The 21,556-nt window shown below is 42.9% G+C and overlaps 2 protein-coding genes across 3 annotated transcripts in view; one reads left to right on the forward strand and one right to left on the reverse strand.

Annotated features, from left to right (window-relative positions):
• Positions 1 to 1,317: 1,317 nt before the first annotated feature.
• Positions 1,318 to 7,386, reverse strand: cdt1 (chromatin licensing and DNA replication factor 1). Its single transcript, XM_084021033.1, has 10 exons — positions 6,338 to 7,386; positions 6,070 to 6,201; positions 5,222 to 5,514; positions 4,805 to 4,999; positions 4,079 to 4,224; positions 3,565 to 3,665; positions 3,045 to 3,233; positions 2,520 to 2,693; positions 2,196 to 2,397; positions 1,318 to 2,036 (listed from the first exon to the last, which is right to left on the reverse strand). Exons 1-10 carry the CDS (start codon positions 6,809 to 6,811, stop codon positions 1,873 to 1,875), a joined length of 2,070 nt encoding a protein of 689 aa, XP_083877159.1. The 5' UTR covers positions 6,812 to 7,386; the 3' UTR covers positions 1,318 to 1,872.
• Positions 7,387 to 9,480: 2,094 nt separating this feature from the next.
• piezo1 (piezo type mechanosensitive ion channel component 1 (Er blood group)) overlaps positions 9,481 to 21,556 on the forward strand; it is an 87,530-nt gene continuing 75,454 nt past the window's right edge. For both annotated transcript variants that reach the window (XM_084021586.1, XM_084021587.1), the window contains exon 1: positions 9,481 to 10,221. In XM_084021586.1, the coding sequence (XP_083877712.1) occupies positions 10,158 to 10,221 (64 nt within the window). In that variant the 5' untranslated portion in view covers positions 9,481 to 10,157. The remainder of the gene's footprint in view (positions 10,222 to 21,556) is intronic.

Below are 21,556 nucleotides of genomic sequence, written 5' to 3' on the forward strand. Positions count from 1 at the left end.
ATGCTGAGGCGGCAGGGTGCTGTCGGCAGCTGATGAATGTAACTAATAAAGTAACTTGTAATCTAATTTAGTTACTTTTAAAATCAAGTAATCTGTAATCTAATTTAGTTACTTTTAAAATCAAGTAATCTGTAAATAACTGAGAATAATCAATCATCTTATAAATGTCATATTATATATTATATATATTTACTTACATGTAATTCATTAAGATCTGATGTTCTTTTAGTGTATATGAAAGCAGCGAACCGTTATCTATATTATCTAATATCTAATCACATTCCTCCAACATCAAGTCCCACCTGTCTGTCCTGTTTCTCTGGAAAGGCATCACCATGCTAGATACTCTGGAAATGAGGTTTCCGCTCCACTTTAAAGCTGCCATATAATACTGTTTTTCATCTATTTCAGCTGTCAGAGGTCCAACAAGACTGTATTTGATATGCATATATCAGCCTTCTAAAAGTTGCTCAAATGAGCTCTGCTGAGAACAGGCCGTCTCTGTGCCTGCACCTTTAAATGTGCAGTCCGATGTGAAGTGGTTAGCACACACGTACAAGCCAACACGGATCGTAGCTGGCACGTTGGGGGGGGGGGGGGGGGGGGGGGGGGTTAGCTCAGGAGGTAGGGCAGGTTGGCTGGCAAGATTGCCGATTCGATCCCCGGCTCCTCCTAGCTGAGTGCCTGGTGTCCCTGAGCAAGACACCTCACCCTAATTGCTGTCGCCCTGCGTGGTTGACTCTGCTGTCGGTGTGTGAATGGGTGAATGTCAGTCATTACTGTAGGCGCTTTGGATAAAAGTGCTATATATTTGAGGACCATTTACATTGTCATTATAAATTAAAAGCAACCACTGTCTCTACTGTAGCTGGGACAGAATAGAAGCACTTATGTTGATTTGTACTGTACTTTGTACTTGTGATTCACCGCAGGACACACCGAACTTCACCTCGGACTCCTATCATCAGAGGAGGTCGGTCTATGCAAATGACTCCCTTCCTTGCGTAAAGATGGGAGCAGAATCTGAACAGCCTGTAGGAGCGCCATTGTACCAGTGGGGGGCTGCAGAGACTGTATGCTTCACAAACACACTTGTCAGCGCGCTGGGATGCATCCCATCCACGTCACCCTCAAGGGAAGCATGAGAGAGGAAATCACTTTTCTGCTAGTCTTTTTTTAAATTACGTCTTTAATCCACACAGTCGTACACTCTGTATCTACAGAGAAGAGAATCAGCAGACAGCCAGAGAACATCTCTTTACTGTCAGTCTACTGCTCATTGATGCATCGCTTCCGCATCCAGCGTAAACCCGGCTTCAGGTCAACCCATGATTCCCTCCTTTCTCTTGTATAAACAGAATTTAATGCGATCGTCTCATTTACTTCACAGCTTATTATATTCAATAACACTTGGAGGCAACAGAACTCTGACAAAAGCTTGTATTACTTAAACATTATCAAACTGACCTTTAAAAATGGAAACATTCATCAATTCTACATCGATCCCATTCATTACATTGCATTGAGGGAAAAAAAGAAAACAAAGCAAAACACATCTTGAATAATTACAACAGAGGTGTGGTTAAGACGACCCGTTTGGAACACATGGGGATGGTGGGAATACCGGGACCAGGTCTGCTCGGTCCACCGGGGTCTCTGGATTCTGGGAGGTACCAGTGTGCTGGAGATGTGTCCACATCGATCCGTCAAAAGGATTAGAGCGCACTACAAAACCCACTGTGGCTAAATCTTCAGACGTGCGTATTGCCCACAAACCAGTGAAAGCCACTGAAAAATATTGCACTAAAAAAGCCTGCAGTCTGCCGTCACAGCCAGGAGGCGGGAAGTTCACTCCGTCATCATCATCGTGTTTTAGAGCCTCTCCTCCTCTCGGAGTCTGCAGCTCAGTTTGTCCAGCACCGTGTTCATCTCCACGCTCTTGTTCAGCTTCAGGTAGAAGTCCTTCCTGATCGGATGAATCGTCAACCAATCAGCAGCCACTTCTGCCAGCAGACGGATGTGTTTCTCCATTTCACCTGTTCATAAAGGGAGGAGGAGGAACAGCCAATGATATTGCAGTTCAGTTTCCTGCTACTAAAAAAGGTGAATGCTACAGTAAAATGCTGTTTGCCTAGCCAGCCTTGAAAACCCAACATGACATGGAGGTCTGTTCTCAGCTGCTCTCCTGAACCAACCTGGACTGAGAGCAGATCTGTAGCTGGCCACCGTCCTGTTACAGGCTACTTCCATTATTAACGATGGTTTCTTCTCTGCAACAAAAACATTTCGGAGAATCCTGGCCAGCTCTGGCAGTCGTGACATCATCAGCAGGCGCTCCTCCTGGCAGGGGTTTCGAATCATGGCTGCCTGGAGCTTCTGGGCCTCCTTCGCTCGAATCTGAAACACCAACAAACCACCCGAAACACCACATTAGTTAAATCACAATGATATACTGGTGGGGCAGAGACTAATGCAACCATAATAACAAGACACATAAAGTCAAGTCTTGGTCCACCTACCCGGTCAAGTAGGGACTGGGAGACTCCTTTGAGGGCACTTGGGACCTGAGCTGCAGGGGCAGCTGATGGAGCCGATGCTTGGGCCGCTGTTGGGTTTTGTGGCGACGTTGGTTCTTGACTCTGTGCAGCTTTATCTTCCGTCTTGAGAGCCAGAGAAACCAGAGCCTTCTCCATCTGAATGAAGAGAATCATTCCATTTGATTAAAACAGACAATGCTGAGCATACTAGATTACTATACCAACATGAACACTACAGTGGGCATTAGTGTTGACACAATACCAAAATTATGACTCCAATACCATGCCTGAATACCAGCTAAGAGCGAGCGGTTGTGTCCTGCTTTAATATTATCTTAACCTCATTTGTCGACTTGGTCCTTAGTTAGCTATGCGAGCTAAATCCTGGACCCGGAGTTGATGTTTTTAAAGCCCATACTTTTCTAGTATTGGTATACAACAACAGTAAGCATCACAAAATAAAGCATCTGCCAGTGATTATACATGACTTCAGAACATGAGCCGTACCTTTGGTGTGAGGAGCGAGCGAGCCTTGTCCAGCACCTGTTGAGCCGTGGTCAGTTTGTCGGTGTGAGGAGGCTGAGGCAGCGAGCTGGGCAACACAGCCGGCACGGTGTCCACATGAAAGCGAGGGTGCCAGCGGGTCAGCTGGTCTTCTGGGACAGACACCGGAGGAACCAACGAGGACAGGAAGCTCTGCAGACGAACACACGATTCATTCACATTTTCACCAATACATTGATCATGACGTTCAAGCTCATTTTTACAACCATACATTCTCTAAAACATCTAAATTGGGAAAAAAATGATTAAAAGATCCTTAACTACAATTCGGGGAATAAAACGTGATTTGTAGGCCTGGCTTGAGAAAGTTTACTTTAAGTAGATGTACAACCTGTATAATATAGGACCACTTTAAAACACCAAAACCAAGACTACAGTCATTAAATATTCAGCTCCAACAAGGAGCTCTATTGTGGCGAGTTGTAGAAGAGAAAAAAAGAAGAAAAACTGTATCACAATTTACCGTGTGGTGCTGTTTGACAATGGAGACCAGATTGAGGTTGAAGATGCGCCTTCTCTCCAGGAGACGAGAGGCCGACAGGACGGGACGAGCTTCGTTCTGGTCTGAGGAAGACAGCAGCACACAGGTGAATACACCAACACATAAGCTAGAGGACACATTATCATGATCACCTACAAACAGACATGCATCATATCTAAAGAAAAAACAGCTGAACTGCTCAAAGTTGGAGTAAAACTTTTCTCGGGATATGCTCCCATCTGTGTCACACAGGTGACCGTCCTTCATAAAAACTTATTTTGGTCAAATTTTGTAATCCTGAGCCTTTTTGGCAACGTTACCGAGAAGGATGCAGTTTTATTCTCACAGAAACATTTATACAATAATGACAAAAAACACAACTGAAAAGGCAGTGAAATCCTGGATGAAGTGGTAAATCAAATATCAGGATGATAAGGTGTTTGTAGCAACACGTCTTTGTGTGCTCGGCCCGTTAAAAGCCTGACCGGGTATTCACCAGAGAGAATGACGGGCTCCACGGTGAGCTGGTAGCAGCTCTTCTTTATGCTGCTGTTGAAGGTTGGGATGTTCTTCTCCTGTCTAAATGTGTAGGCTTCAGGAAACACCGTCTTTATCCGACCAACGTGGCTCTCCTCAAACTGCCTGCAGGGAAGAGAAAAGAATAAGAGGCAAACATTAGCGTCTGCAGCTTGACAGCCAGCTCGTATCTCCAGGTTGTCATCAACCCAGAAGCTTCTGGTTTATAGAACCGTACCAGAGGTCTTTCAGTAAATGCGACTCAAACATCTGTTTTTTTTTTTAAATGTTCATTCACATGGAACAGAAATTCTGGAGCGCGAGTTTTACCCAAAAGTTTTGTTAGCGCACTAGTTGTTGTAGAATGTTAGTTGGTTTATCCCAGTTAATCAAGCTCAGTGGACCACGACACTGAACCCTGTGAACCCAAAGTGCTTGAAACCTCCTACATGTGTATTTGTGTTAAAGCGACATGTTTTAGTTACAGACAGTTCAGGAATATTGTCATCCCCCTACATGACAGTAGGAGGATACACTTTAGTTATAAACCTTCAATCCTAACATGTTCAGCATCATTTTTCAGCTAAAATTCTTTCATGCATTTCCTTTTCAATTTCTTACAAAAAACGTTTTTGTTTTTTTGCAAGCTGAGACAGAAAACAATAAAAAGGGTACGACCAGACCATCTTTCCATTCTTCCACTTACTTGTGCATCATGTCCTGAACTCCCTGTTTGATCTTGGTGAAGTTGGCCGTCTCACAGCGGTTGTGCAGCATGGCGACCACAGTGTCCATACTCCTGAACATCTCAGCCAGCACCTTGTACTGGTAAGGCAGGGATAGACCAGGGGGGGCCGCCTGGGCGAGGGTGTGGTACCGCTGGTAGGCCGGCTGCTCAGCACTTAGGGAACCAGAGGAGAGAACAAACAACACAGGTTGGCTTCGGATTTAGACTCAGCAGGGACGTACTGTTCGAGGAAACAGTGTTTCTGAGTCACATCTGTCTGGTTTTCCCCGTGGGAGCTTTTCTCTCATCGTTTGCTACCATACATATGTTTCCTTAAATAAGGACACGGGAAGAGGCGGGACTTAGCCTCTCTACAGGTAATGTGTACATGCTCACCTGTCCTGGGTTTGGGTCTCGCTCTGTTTGCCCGGCTTGGCCTCTCTCTCCTCCTTCCTCCGTTGAGCTTTAGCTGCAAGCTCTTTCACTTGTGCTACAGTGAACTTGAGGGTCTTAGCGTCAGAGTTGGCGGGCGTGGCGGTCTTGGAGACAGGTGGGGTTGTAGTGTTGGGAGCTGAACCCGCTCTCGAGGAGGAAGTAGAAGCTGAAGCAGCGCTGGATCTTTCCTCTGCATGTTTCTTGATCCTCTGAAGGCGAGACTTGAGGGTTGTAATGTCCTCTTTAGTCAAAGCCTGGCAGACAGGAGGATGGTCATGCAGATTAATATGGGTAAGGAATCAGTGTCAGTACTATAGTTGTCAACTTATCCCATAGAGACCCAAACCAACAATGACAAAGTGGGATGCATATATTCCTCATATACCACAGGGCTCTATCGTTCCAAACACGTCGGAAAAACACCATCAAGAGTATAGTTAGACAGTGTAGACATTTTTTTCCTCAATACACTGATGCCAAATATCGATCTTCTATTATTCTATATATTATCTTCATGTAGCATTTCTTCTGGTGGGGTCATGGATAAAGGCTGCAGTATTGACAGGAAGTTGGTCAATAGTGTGTGGGTCAGATGTCACATTTAGTTGCAATAATAATCACAGAGTGATTGCGTCGATATGCATAACTCTGCATATCATAATTCTGGAGAATTGCACACAGAACTACTATTCCGTCTCTCCAGCAGACGATTCAAACAGTTTACCACAGATGTGGACGCGCTCATGTGAGTACAGCAGCGTGCACGTCGCTGTGCTGCACATAGTGACGCTGCACTCGGACAGTGTTACCTTGCTTCCCTGTGCCGCGGTGCTGCTGGTGACCCTCCGTGGAGAGCTGCTGGTGTGGAGGGGGGGAGGCTTCTCCGACACAGAGGCGGTCTGCTGCGGGCTACCCTCGCCGGGCTGGGGCTTGGCTGCAGCCTGGACACACAACAACAGCATACATGGAGTCTATCTTCGTTGTCATGTCTGTTACACGCCTACACGGTGACTTCATGCGTCGCAACGAAATGTTTACGGTGTGTTCCTAATATTCCCAGAGCACCGTTCACGTTACCTGCGGTGAGTCTGGAGGCAGCAGCAGCTTCTTCCGCGCCGTCTTCCTCGTCGCTTTCTCCGGAACTTTAACTTCTCTGGCCACCTCCGCTTGCCGTCTCTTCTTGGCCGTGCTGTGGTCAGCGGTGGCTGAAACCAGCGATGCCCCGAGGTCAAACTCGACCTCGGCCGAGGTCCGCTTCGGTGTCCGGGGACTGGAGGGCGGCTGCTTCGCGTCGTTTCTAATAGCAGCAACTCCGTCGCTCTGCTCCGCTGCCTCGTCGATAACTCGGATAAACTCCTCATGGATCAAGGACGAACAAAGGGGTTCACCTTGGTGTTTGGAGGATCTCGACCTCGTGCTGGCAACATTAGTTCTGATCCCGGAGGAGCCGCGGCCGACAACAGCGCTCCTGTGCTGCTTGGTCGGTTTCACCGGACCGGCGACGCCTTTCTTCCTCTGGGAGAAGAAATCTGTGACCCGAACCTGAGACATGGCGCTGCTGCTTGAGGTGGACCGGGGACAACAACACTAAACTGCCGGTACAGATATAAATACTGTCCACCGACAATGGAGTTCCGGAAATATTCACACTTCACAGGAAGAAGAAATTCGCGCGAAATCAATAAGCCACGCCCCGTCCCGCACGTCACGTCCTAGGATGATAAAAGAGGGATAGGACGTGTTGATGACTAGAGCAGTTATTAACGTGACCGTCATTTGAAATGTAAACGTCTTCCTTTTGTTTTCGACGTTGTGTTGTTGATTAGATATTTTTTTATTGATTCATTGATTTTTTCCCTCTAAAAAACAAGCGCTTAATGGCGACTCTGACCCATCCTACTCATATTATCCCAGTGCATCAAAACCCAAATACATGTGTGTATTACTATGGGAAATCATTTACATTGGGTTTTTGTAAATAGTAGGCTAGTTAGTTATTGTAAATAATCAAAATAATGTGTGGACACAACAGAGTTGACTCAAAGCTGAGAACATAAAAACATGAATGACCTACTGCTGACTGTAAATGTAAAGATTTCCACTTCAAGTAGGCTACTGTATCTGAGAATGAGTAATGCAATGTTGTTGATGTTAATATATCTGAATTCATCTAGTTCATTCTTTCAGCTTATTAAAGTTAAGTAAAAATACACATTTGTACATTTTAACTTTTGTTAAAGAAACTAACGATGTCCTGACTCAAGTCTGAAACTGAAATACTCAAAGATTTAACAACATGATTAATCATTTTTGACGATCTCCACCTGCCCTCACATATCATGATCAATGGCTCAGACACAGAGCTGCTATGTATCTTCATAGACAATAAGCTGTCAACAGGCTATTGTCTTTTCATTATGTGCCCTTTATGCTATTCATTTCTTTAACTTATTAAGGACTCAACTCTACTATTGCTCCTTCCAGTCAGTATGAAAAAAGTTGACTTATTTTACATATTCGATTTGACTTTAGAAGCAAATGATACTGCAATAATAAAAGTAGATTCTGTAAAAGAAGGCAAACGGTCACCTCTCCAGCTCCAGTCCCTGCTCTGGACACGGTCTGCATGGGGACTTGAGCTAGCAACCCTCCAGTTCCCAAGCAATCTCCCCATAGACTACAACACTGTCACCATGATGCTAGGATATAGTTAAACTGATCAACCATACCATTCAGAAGTTTGATCTAGTGTCCAATCTAGTGGTTAGTTTAACGACCCAACGTTCATTAACACAGAGTTATCCCCATTCTAATGAGTAATTTACTTTTCAGTGTGTTAATCATCTCTTAATCTGCAGGCACACACCACTTCACACAATCTCAGCGTTCCTTTAATCACACACACATAGGCGCACACCTTAAAGTGAATCAGAGTAAGGGAAAGTAACTGGATTAAAGTCAGCATCTTTACCACTTATTTTTACTAGCCTACTCCCTGCCGACCATGCTGGTCATTCATATGAAATGCTTAATATACAAAATAAGTGATTGTTGCGCTGGGTATCTCTTGGTGATGAAGAAGCCTTGTGAATTTGAGTACGTGCAGTTGTTCCTGCCTGGTGTTTAGGGCCCGACAAAAATCTTAGTGCATGTGTTGGCTCAGTGAGACCTGATTGTTACAGTTTATACACACTTCTTGTTAGATGGCTAACATTAGGTCGAGCCCTCACTTGAACAGGGATGAAAGAGTCAAATATAATATAATAAATATAATATAGGCAGGTTGCAGGTATTGCAAGTAAGCACAATTAATAATGAACGTGGCAGGGTTTGCCTTATGGTTTGGCCACTGGCCCACCGATGCAGCAGTCCACCAGGATTTGTTCTGGTATTTGTTGCCAGATGCACAACTTCAAACCAGGGACTGTATACAAGAAGTGGACATAGTCATGGTGACGTCATTGGTTTGTTGACTACGGTTTTGAAACTTCGATTCGCCACCTTGGATTTTGGCTGTTGCCATCTTTTAATTTTTGCAGCCAGTTAAGGAAGTGACCATATTTGGACTGTGGAGGAGCGACGGGTGGATCTGATGAACACAGAGCTGCATCCTGAGCAGCAACCATACTGGATCTGGATCCATGTGGATTCTGGTGTGAAGCTGTAACAAAGTTAGCTTCATAATTCAAGGTCAACTTTACAGCTGTAAAATTATGAGCCTGCTGTCTGAAATGTTTCCAGAAGTAGAGTATATACGTGTGTATGTATGCGAATGAGTGTATATGTATGTATATATACAAGGGATAAATACAGCTAACATTTGAATTGCAATATCTATATAATATGTTGAATTATGTTAAACAGCTTGTAAAAAAAAAAGAGAAACATAGCTCTGGAAATATGAATATCCTATACACAAGAAATACATACAGAAAAAAATGATCATTATCGAAAAATATAATTTTAAATGAAGTCCTAGCCCTTTTAATTTGTTTTATTGATTTATTTCCTTTAATTGAATAGTATTTATTTCCATGTTGATTTGACTTTGCTGTCAGTTTGCATGCACCTGTTCCTTTGAGGCAATGCAATGATGGTGATGTCATCTCGTTTTGCAAATGAAAACTGTACATTAAAAAAAAAAAAAAAAAAAAAAAAAATTGGCACTGTGACTGAAAATGTTTCCATGTCGCCGTTTAAGTGTACGCTGGGGGGCGCCACCACTGCACACACTGCCATGTGTTGTCCGATAAGCCAGATCTATCGCGGCGATAGGCAGCCCTACTTCTTGCGCCTGTACTGATGGTCATGTCAGCAGTGTATCCACAAGCAGCCCGTTTAGAAAGCCACCCAAACAGCCACCATAACACCTCCTGTACTCCCGTCCTTCTCTGCTGACTTCACACCAGCCCTGTGCGGCCTGATGAGACGCTGGCGGCGGGGCGGCAGCAGCCGCGGAGCCGCGCCGCAGCAGCAGGGAGGTGACCAACAGAAGGAGAATAGCTCCTCTATGAACGCCCTTCACACAGACTCGCCTGTGAATCACATTTTCCACCTACAAGTCCGTAACTTCAGACTGGGCCCCTCACGCAGCGGAGCCTTTCTTCCTCCCCGAGCGGCACTTCACTGAACGACTCGAGCTGGAGCCGTAAACGCACCACGAGACCAGAACAATCCACGCGTCGGAAACTTTCCTCCAACTCTCGACTTTCTGCGTGTTTTTGATGGAGCAGAATGTTGTCGTGTCGGGATCATGGCACGGCCACTGTCACGGCCACTCAGTCCAGCCCGGTGGAGCCGTGTGAGTCAGCGCGTCGCCGCGTCCGTCTGCTGTGGGCTGGTTATTGATCGCCCGTATCGTTGTTGATCATCCGGGGGCGAGTATCGATCAGTCGGCATGGATCTCCAGGTGGTCGTGTGGCTGTTCTACTGCTTCCTGATGCCCGCCGTGCTCCTCACAGGTAACGCGCTTCCATTCGGTTGTAATAAAACTGTAACAAACTAGCAGCTCTCATCCACGTAGACGCGAGGTTTAAATACAGAACAGTGTAGAACCACGTAGAACCACGTAGAACAGGGTAGATCAGTACAGAACGCCGTCGGCCAGCAGGAGACAACGCTGGAAAAGTTCGCAGCAACTTTTAGTTGTCCAGCGTTGCTCTGCTGTCTGTCCAGAGACCTCAGCAACAAAGTCTGTGTTATATGGACTCGCCTGGACGGGACGTTGTTGTTGTGAACTGGCAGGGTGAGACCGGGTGAAGCTGCTGGCAGAGTGAATTTAATTCTTTAAATGGTGTCTGCTTTGGGGGAATTCTATAGCCGAAGACGAATAAAGTATAAACCCAAAGAAAAGCTAAACGTCATTTTTCTACCGAAATAGGCGTCAGCTGAAAGATGAGGAATCCTAAAATGAGAGAAGTTTCAGTGAGGTTCGGCGGGGATAACGTGCGCTGAATGAACCGTGCTGCATGTGAGAGTCACAAGTCACCGGTTCATGTTAGAGATCAGAACACGGGCCTGTCGTCCTGTCTGCTCGTTTGAATGCTTTAGTCTTGTAGGAAGGTTGTACCGAAACTAAATGGATAGATACACAACGACTTATAGAAGTAATATCTTAAAACAATTACAAACAAATGAATGCTTACACACTGTTTTAACAAATTGCAAATTAAATTGAGATACAAAATACATTTAAAGTTTATTTGTGTATTGATTCATCAAGCTTTCCATCAGTTCCACATGCTCCTCTCTAGTCCATGTATGTCTGTTCCAGTAGGCCATATCTCATCCGGTTGCCATGGTTCCCAAACACCTGACATGGACCTAGTTCAGGCTGCAACTAACAACAATATTGATCGTCGACTAGTCATCAATTATTGAAACGATTAGTCAACTAATCAGATAATAAATCAAACAATTAGCCTACTCAATGGCTCTCTTTAGCTACCAGCTTTTAAATTTACCTTGAGGTATTTATTTGAATAAATATTGCTGCTGTTTATGATACTACAACAAAAGGTAAATAAAATGCTTAAATACAATTTGTGTCCTTTTAAATCCAGGGACTGGCAACGTGCTGATATAAGAAATAAAAAAAATACAAAATCCACATTCTGTCAACTAAGGAATCATGAACAACATTTTTTTTTAAACCTTTTCCTTCATAAAAAGTAAACTAAAGTGCATTTGCCATGAACTTTGAGCACAGCATTCTACAGTGTCTGTTCCAATCATAGACCGGATGTTCCAACTAATGACGACGTGACACATGGCAATTACAGTTTATCCAAATGGAGGAAAGTCGACATCTCGACACGGTCTCCTGTGAGGCTTGCCCTCTTCTGATTCCCCGCTGCAGGGAACATCCGCTCTGATGGGTTTGATGTTGCAGCAATGCACAACTCCAACATGCCTTCTCTTCTCCCATGGAACGCAAGCTCAGTGTTGCATATTTTACACATGATTTTTTCCCCCTTGGTGTGTCCAGAGTGAAATGCTCCCATACCTTTGATAGATTTGGGTGGTTATATAGAGGGTGTTATATTAGCTGCAGCCACTTCACACTGAGGTTTACCTGCCGTCACTACGGACATGCGACTCTCAGCAGAGATAGGTAGAAAGCAAGATGTCTCACTCCATGTAAAAAACGGATGTTGTCCAGCTCCACAGTGGGAAAAGGCCGTGTGATGACGTAACTGACAATTAAATTCGTCTGTGACTAATTTTGAAATAGATTTTTGTGACGTCGACTAATCGTTGCAGCCCTAGACCGAGTTGACCCCGGGGACCTCTGAGCCGCTATGACTCTCGTATTGGTTTCACTCATGCCCGAGGTAGCAGATAGCATCAAGGGTCTTGCCAAAGGGCCCACACTGGATTTTGCCATGCACTGGGAATCGAACCGCCGGTATCTTATATCAATATATATAAACTTTCATCCATAGTCTAACGTGCTACTGGTTTGCCAGACACAAACATATTACTTGAACACTGAGCACATGGATTTTCCTGTGTAATATATAATATCCATTAACCAATCACACTTTATTTATTTAATGTGCTAATATATTCGAATTAATTATTTATGTATTTATGATGATAGTTAAGCAATAAAGTCCATAACTATTTATTTCTAATATTAGTTATGTATTTATTTATTGAGTTTTGGCCCTTTAAACCCTCCATAATGCTCCGCCTGTTGCTTAAAGTGGTTTCAGCTTGAACAGCAATCTTTGTCAAGGTAATAACTGGATCAATTCCTCCATGCTTTGGTTTCATGTAACTTTAGAATTAGTGCATTCCTAATGGAGACTTATTGTAGATATCCAACCGAAAAGATATTCCAAAAATCTGAGCTAGACCAATGAGATGTACTATTTTACATGTCTGAAAATCCTGACAAAAATCCCCCAAATTGCACATTTAATTATTTTGGACCAAAAGTATTGAACTTGTGGATCACCTTGCGATTATCAAAATGTTCAACTTGGAGGGCCCTGGTTGATCAAACAATATTCTCACATTCTCTTATTTAGGTCAACATGTGAGGTCAGAAATATGGAAAAGCAGTTTAGCAAACCCAGTTTGTGATACCGCAAAGCCTGAGACAAAGACCGCTGGCTAACCTGCTAATCTCACTCTGATATAGGGCTCCAATCTCATTAATCACTGTCAGATTCTCTCTCTCTCTCTCTCTCTCTCTCTCTCTCTCTCTCTCTCTCTCTCTCTCTCTCTCTCTCTCTCTCTCTCTCTCACACACACACACACACACACACACACACACACACACACACACACACACACACACAGAAACAATTAAGCATAGATTCCAGGCTGTTTTGCTTTGGGGCTTTCTCTATCCCTACACCAATTTATGAGAAATCTGTTTCAATGTGACATCATGCTTCTATAGGGAACACATTTTTGTTATAAAATGTTCCATATTTTTATGATTAATTTTGTGATTACACTTGGGCAATCGAGAGAGAGAGAGAGAGAGAGAGAGAAACTTCTGACAGGATGTCACTAGCTGGCGTTTGTTCACGAGTTTCTACTGAGTCAAAGGAAGTGAAAGATGAAGTAGAAGTTTCAAAACATACTCAGACCCAGTAACGTCGTACAATTTCAATTCTATTTTAATTTGAGTGACATATCATAGCTAACGTTTCCACGTAGAGCACGACTAGAACACGCTCTGGATCTTCAGTCCCAACACTACCGGCAGCAAGACTTACAGCGCCACATAGTGGAGAGTAGTAGTAGTAGTAAGTAGTTATATTAACAGTAGTAGTAATATTAGCAGCAGGAATATTAACAGTAGTAGTAATATTAGCAGTAGTAGTAATATTAACAGTAGTATTAATGTTAGCAGCAGGAATATTAACAGTAGTAGTAATATTAACAGTAGTAGTAATATTAGCAGTAGTAGTAATATCAACAGTAGTATTAACAGTAGTAGTATTACCAGTAATAGTAATATTAACAGTAACATTAACAGTAGTAGTGATATTAACAGTAGTAGTAATATTAGCAGTAGTAGTAATATTAACAGTAGTAGTAATATCAACAGTAGTATTAACAGTAGTAGTATTACCAGTAGGCTAATAGTAATATTAACAGTAATATTAACAGTAGTAGTAATATTAACAGTAGTAGTAATATTAGCAGTAGTAGTAATATTAACAGTAGTATTAATATTAGCAGCAGGAATATTAACAGTAGTAGTACTATTAACAGTAGTAGTAATATTAGCAGTAGTAGTAATATTAACAGTAGTAGTAATATCAACAGTAGTATTAACAGTAGTAGTATTACCAGTAATAGTAATATTAACAGTAGTAGTAATATTAACAGTAGTAGTAATATTAGCAGTAGTAGTAATATTAACAGTAGTAGTAATATCAACAGTAGTATTAACAGTAGTAGTATAACCAGTAATAGTAATATTAACAGTAATATTAACAGTAGTAGTAATATTAACAGTAGTAGTAATATTAGCAGTAGCAGTTATATTAACAGTATAACAGTAGTAGTACAGTTTCTCTCAACAGCTTTAGCACAATTCTCAAATTGTAATTGGAAATAATGAATATTTCCAAAACAACACGTGTAAACTGTTCAACTGTCTAAATGAATATCATTATGTACTATGGATTTGTTGGTAAATTGTCTGTCAGGTGAAACTTGAACTTCCCTAACCAATGAGGAGTTTGTCCTGTCTTACGTCAACCAATCACACGTTATCTCCAGTCAGCTGACAGGTGCTATTCATGAGTACGGCTGTTACCAAATATATTTATAGAGCTGGACTATAACAGAATAACCACAATGTCTGAACACGGGAAAGTGGTCAGGTACATATCGAACAGGGCAACTGCCTGCTGGAGGAAGAGGAAGAGGAGGAAGGACCCTGGTGATGTCATGAGGGGAAGACAGTTGCTTTATGCAAATACAAATACAGTAACAGCTTCCATGGAAATGTACAATGTGCAATACTGTAAAAAAAAAAAACTTGTACTGTGTAAATCAGCATCCTGATACTTTTTCAGTTTGACATTGACGTTCAGTTCACTGGACAAACATGACATTCTAGTAGAGGAGACATTCAGGGGCCCGTTTCACAAAGCAGGTTCAACAAACTCTGAACCTAACCCTGAACTCTGAGTTGACCAACTCTGAGATGGGCAACTCTGAGTTTTCGGTTTCAGAACAGCGGTTTTGAATTAGTTCAGTCAACTCTGAGTATGTAAACTCTGAGTTACGCGCGTGCCTGCCGACTCTACAAAGCCATCATCAATGGAGCTCCGATACTACGATTCACCATGGCAACTGGGAGAGCGTTGTGCGTGTTTATGTAGAAAATGAGCATATCCTGAGAAAGCGGAGCAACGTAACTGCAGCAAAGTAGCGATAGGTGGCGTGGCAGACAATTACTGCCCGATCTAATGTATATAACTGAATGAAACAGTCTATTGATCTAAAGGTAATAAGTGTTCATTTTCAGGTTTGGAGAGTGACACTGTGGTGTAATGGTTAGCAACGCTGCCCCCGGTGCAGGCGACAGGGGTTCAACTCCCGTAGTTCACAAAGTAGCGCAATGAATAATATATTATTTTCATTGGCAGTAATCCCCCCAGGCACAGAAAGAAAGTGGCTTCAGTTAAAAATTAAGCATAAGAATATTGCGCAAATACGTTGACAAAGGCATATGATTTTAATCATATTTCACATATTAAACAGTAAATATATGCAGGTATGTCAACACAGGAATGTACTTAAACATTTCATAAATCTCCCGTTCGCAAAAACACTACCTCCGCAAAGAATCTGGTTGCGGATTATGTCCGCGATATGAAATGTTGACAATGTCGGAGAATATCGTTTAGATAATATCTAATGTGATTGGAAGGAAAGGTAATCAAAATCCTCTCCCGACGCAAAGCTGCTAGAATCACTTTTATTTCCATATCGATTAGGTTGACGATGAAAGGACGGCACAATTTTTCAGAGTTGGTTCAGATTCCGGAAAAAGGCGGAGACATGTAGGGAGAAACTCAGGGTTTGTTGAAGCAAACCTGCTAGCGAGCAGGTTAGGTTCACGGAGTATGTTACCCGGGTAACTGACTCAGATTTATGTTGAACTGGCTTTGTGAAACCGAAAAACCAGAGTTTCCCTCATCTCAGGGTTAACTAACTCAAGGTTTTCACTAAACCTGCTTTGTGAAACGGGCCCCAGGGCCAACTAAAGAAATAGGACAAACCTGAAATGTGGACAAAAGGAACATTTCCAGAAAAAAACATGTAAACATTCTGACCACCATTGTTTACACGATGCCAACGGAACGTTTTATTTTGAGGGCAGTGACTTTTTATATGAGACAATACCTTTTGAAGCATGAGTTCAATGTTTTGAGTGAGTTCTGGTGTTGTGTTGGACTAGAAGCCAAAGCAATTGAGAAAAACTGTAACAATTTGGTTGTTACTAAGGACCATCTAAAGTTTCTGCATATGTTGTCATTTCATTCATCAGCAGTTTTTGCTCACATTCAAATATCACACAGCATTCATTCACCCTAAGTTCAGAATAAAGCACTGCATGTCCTTCTTTAGGTGAGTGAACGTTTATATATACTGTATATGTGTGTTTGAATTTCCGACATTAGTTTAAGACGCTGAAATAAAGCCACTGAATGCTGATCCACTGTTTTCCAACATCTAAATCACATTTTAACTAGATCCGATGTTGAGCTTACGATCATGTCTCTGTCTTTGATCTATGAGTTTTTAAATATTCCACCTATAGTTATTGTCTTACGTTTTGTTTTGCTTTTAAAAGTTTTATGTGCACATTCATACCGTTGTGCATTGACATGTTATGTCCATTAAAATGGAGGCCTTTATTTAACTGTTGCCATGGTGAATCTTGATATGTGATGGCTTTTTCCACTCAGCACGCACAAGCTTAACTAGTCATCAAACTCAGAGTTGACCAGCTGATCTGGGACCCAAAACGTAGAGTTTCCCCCTCAGGGCCCAGGTATCAGCCTGTCCACATGAAATCCTGTTTCTTAGTCACTGTTGTTATACGATTACACAACAAAACTCCTCTAACAATTTATAGTTAAGGAGTGACATGTAGTTAACAGAAAAGTGAGGGGTACAGATTTTGAAATGAAATGTAGCCGGGGCTTGTGTGTCAGAAGGGATCAAATTGGGATCGGCCTCCCTCGTGTCATATATCAAGAGAAAAAGAAAAGTACTCTGTTTGAGAGAGTGTTGTGTGTGTTGTGTAAGAGTGTTGCTAAGCCAGTGAGTCAGAGCTATTCCACATCAGAGCTGTTTAACAAGACTTCATGGCTCAGTGAGAAATACTCGGTGTGTGTGGGAGTGAGAGCAGACAGAGGAGTGCAGATGGTTTCAGAGTTTGTTGTCAGTTGAGCTGCAGCTCCTCTGACTGTTCCCAAAGACGTGAAACTCCACAACCTTTTCTTGACTTTGCGGAGCTATAAGTCATATTTTCCGACGTCTTTTTTCCTCCTCAGTTTTAATGGTGAAAAGACATGCAGTAGCATGTTTGAGCTTGGCACGTTTGGGGAATTCAGAGCCAGGAGAGAATCTGCTCCAAGGCTCTGCCTGGCTTCTAGTGGAGCATTAACTCATGGAATATCTGACCACGAAAGTCACTCTCTGGGAAATGTAGATGTCATGTAAACATGTGTAATCCAAGACAAACACTGTTTACAGGGTACAGAGAGGTGAGCAATAATCAGGGTTAGCAGGTCATTTCGTATATTGTACACCAAATCCAGAAATCTGTAGCCAACATAAATACCCTTTGGTAAAGAATGTCACCTATTGTACTGCTTTCCAATTTCACATTGTTTGCCAAACACGTTTGAGACCCTGGCTGCGTGTGCCAGTCTGAAAACGGACACTTTCCACACAAGAATATAAAATGAGCGGATAGTTTCAGCTGTGAATGTCTCTGACATCTCAAATGCTTGGAAGACAATTATACACCGCAGAATACCTCAAAGCATGAACCGCCGTCAAATGCGTTTTTTTTACATAAGCAAGTTTTGGCATGTTTTATCTGAAAAGGTTGTGGCTTTGAATTAAACAATGATATGGACTGGACATTACACTCGCACACATTCATTTTGAAACCATGTTCTTCTCTCCAGTAAGTCAGACCAAAGGTGTTCATGAAAAGCTTCTCTTACCAGTAGGGTTGTTTATTAGGAAAAGATTAGATTCACCTTTATTGTCATTGTGCAGAGTAGCACAGAGGCAATGAACTGCAGTTAGCGTCTAACCAGAAGTGCAAAAAAATGCAGAAAGTGCAAAGTGAGCAGCAGTTAGATATACAAACAGTTTATGACTGAGACCTTCAACAGGGGGATCCCCAAAATTATTTGATCTTTTAATAAAAAGAAATTCCCAAAATACACATTAACATTAATACAACATATACTAAGCAGATATAAATGGCACTTTAGGCTGCACTACACATTATTGGCCCAGTTTGATAAGTAACACAATTTTATACGATATGTAATACGGGGTCCCTCCACCGTGTCACTATCAGCGAAGGGGTCCTTGGCCTGAAAAATGTTGAAGACCTCTGGTTTATGACATATAGTGCAGTGAAGACAGTAGTATACAGTTAAAAGCCTAGTGGAATGAGTGATGGTTGAGCGGGTCATGGCAATCAGTTGAAACACTGTAGTTTAGCATATACAATGTAGATATACTGTAATCTTGCTGTCGAGCATGAACTCTTTCTGCTCTTCACCCAACTTTTGAAATATACTTTCTGAAAAGCGGAGTCAAACTGGTGTCAGAAAGGGAGAGTTCTGTAGCAACGCCATCACTTGTGAGCGCTAAAATCACGAAGGATCTGGGTCATCTGTATGCTTCGCTCATTATTTGATTATTATGGTTTTCCAAGCAGTAGACAGGCATTAATAAGATAACAATTATCAATGTGGTGAGTTTCCTATGTTGTACTCAATGTACAGATCCAACTACATGGACTGATTTAAAACCCAGTATCTCTTCTAAAGAACAACCCAGTATCTCTACTAAAGAACAACCCAGTACCTCTACTAAAGAACAACCCAGTATGTCTACTAAAGAACAACCCAGTACCTCTACTAAAGAACAACCCAGTATGTCTACTAAAGAACAACCCAGTATCTCTACTAAAGAACAACCCAGTACCTCTACTAAAGAACAACCCAGTATCTCTACTAAAGACCAACCCAGTATCTCCACTAAAGAACAACCCAGTATCTAAAGAACAACCCAGTATCTCTACTAAAGAACAACCCAGTATCTCCACTAAAGAACAACCCAGTATCTCTACTAAAGAACAACCACGTATCTCTACTAAAGAACAACCCAGTATCTCCACTAAAGAACAACCTAGTATCTCTACTAAAGAACAACCCAGTATCTCTACTAAAGAACAACCCAGTATCTCTACTAAAGAACAACCCAGTATATTGACTAAAGAACAACCCAGTATATTGACTAAAGAACAACCCAGTATCTCTACTAAAGAACAACCCAGTATCTCTACTAAAGAACAACCACGTATCTCTACTAAAGAACAACCCAGTATCTCCACTAAAGAACAACCCAGTATCTCTACTAAAGAACAACCCAGTATCTCTACTAAAGAACAACCCAGTATCTCTACTAAAGAACAACCACGTATCTCTACTAAAGAACAACCCAGTATCTCCACTAAAGAACAACCTAGTATCTCTACTAAAGAACAACCCAGTATCTCTACTAAAGAACAACCCAGTATCTCTACTAAAGAACAACCCAGTATGTCTACTAAAGAACAACCCAGTGGGCCCTAGTTTCATGGCGCAGCGAAGGGTGGCGCAGGGTGGCGGAGCCGGCGCAATGCAAGTTTCGACCAGCACAGCCTTGCGCACGGTCAATTTGGCAGTTTGGTGGATCGCCTGCGCCAAGATGGGTGTGGCGGCGCAGCAGGGGGAGGCGTCACAGATTCAGCTTGGTGCAGCAGAAGTTTCGTGGCAAAAAGCCTCGCCGAGACTGCGCCGAAAGCTCGCCAGCTCCAACCTGGTCTACTCTTGGCGCAAGGCGAATTACAGCTGGTGGAGTGGCAGTTTGGCTCACCGGCGCGCAGTGCGCACACGTCACCAGGACCTCACAGGCAGGTTTCCACAGTTCCAGGCACATTTAAATGCAATAAATAATCACAACAAACACTATTTAATGCAACTAATTGAATCAACACGTGAATTTATATCTATATAGATTGTCCCGTCAGATGGAAACTCAGCCTGACTGAATTAACACAGCTGAAACTTGGTCCTCTCGGACCAAAACATCAGTTTCATCCTGGGAAAAGTTTGGCCATCTGGCGCTGCTGCTGCTGTCTTCTGTCCAGCGCCGCCGCTAGCCATTTTGGTGCCCTCAGCAGAATTCCTTTATGATGGCCCCCCCTACCCGAGAAACAGTGATTTAGGGGCATGCAGGTGGCGTAGTGGTTAGCGCGCATTCCATGTATGTTACACGTACGCATACACCGCCGACCCCGGTTCGAATCCCTTCCGAAGGTCTTTTGCTGCATGTCACACCTCCCTCTCTCTCTCTCCTGTTTTTCATATCTATCCACTGCTAATAAAATGCGTCTATGCCTGAAAAAATCTTTAAAAAAAATACAGCAGCTCGTGCCTGGGGCCTGTACTACACTCAACAAAAATATAAACGCAACACTTTTGTTTTTGCTCCCATTTTTCATGAGATGGACTTAAAGATCTAAAATTCATTCCAGATACACAATATTCAGCTTTGATAAAAACACACACCTCTGCCATAAGTCCCATGATTACTAAAATCATAAACTGCTCCCTCCAGACTGGCCACATCCCATCTGTCCTGAAAACTGCAGTCATTAAGCCACTCCTTAAAAAACCCAGCCTTGACCCGGAAGTGCTTGCTAACTACAGACCAATCTCAAATCTCCCGTTCCTTTCAAAAGTGCTGGAAAAGGTAGTTGCTGCCCAACTTCACGACCACCTTCAAACAAACAACATGTTTGAAAAATTTCAGTCTGGTTTCCGCCCTGGCCACAGCACGGAAACTGCTCTGGCCAGGGTCACTAACGACCTACTGATGTCAGCTGATGCTGGCTCACCATCCCTGCTCATTCTCCTTGATCTCACTGCAGCTTTTGATACGGTTGACCACCACATTCTCCTCCATCGCCTACACTCCACCATCGGACTATCTGACTCAACTCTCAACTGGTTTACCTCCTATCTCACTAACAGAACTGAATACGTCTCCCTGGGAGAAGCCAAGTCAGACACATTAAGCCATCTCCTGTGGTGTCCCCCAAGGGTCAGTCCTCGGACCCACCCTTTTCACTGTCTACATGCTTCCCCTTGGCCGTGTCATCAGCCGGCATGGAATATCTTTCCATTGCTATGCTGATGACACCCAACTTTATTTCAAAATCAACCCAGCATCCTCTGACACCCTGCCATCTTCCACACTCACCACCTGCCTGGGGGAGACAAAGGCGTGGATGAAGGAGAATTTTCTGCAGCTTAACAGTTCAAAAACTGAAGCCATTCTCATTGGCACCCCACATCAGACCCGGTCATCCACCATTACCAGTATCACCTTCGCCGGCCACGACATCCACCTTTCTCCATCAGTCACCAACCTTGGTGTAATAATGGACCCCCACCTGACCTTTGAACTTCACATCAAACAGCTTTGCAAAAACTCTTTTTACCACCTAAAAAA

Source organism: Eutrigla gurnardus, assembly GCF_963514095.1.
Source record: "Eutrigla gurnardus genome assembly, chromosome: 11".
Taxonomy (NCBI): Eukaryota; Metazoa; Chordata; class Actinopteri; order Perciformes; family Triglidae; genus Eutrigla; species Eutrigla gurnardus.

What these genes read in the sequence shown, in the direction of transcription:
- cdt1 (XM_084021033.1), bottom strand. Translation starts at nt 6,811, where the DNA reads ATGTCTCAGGTTCGGGTCACAGATTTCTTCTCCCAGAGGAAGAAAGGC. An exon ending in GCTCGCTCCTCACACCAAAG is followed by an intron (nt 2,694 to 3,044) that starts GTACGGCTCATG and finishes CTCTTCATTCAG; the next exon opens with ATGGAGAAGGCTCTGGTTTC. An exon ending in CAGATCTGCTCTCAGTCCAG is followed by an intron (nt 2,037 to 2,195) that starts GTTGGTTCAGGA and finishes CTTTATGAACAG; the next exon opens with GTGAAATGGAGAAACACATC.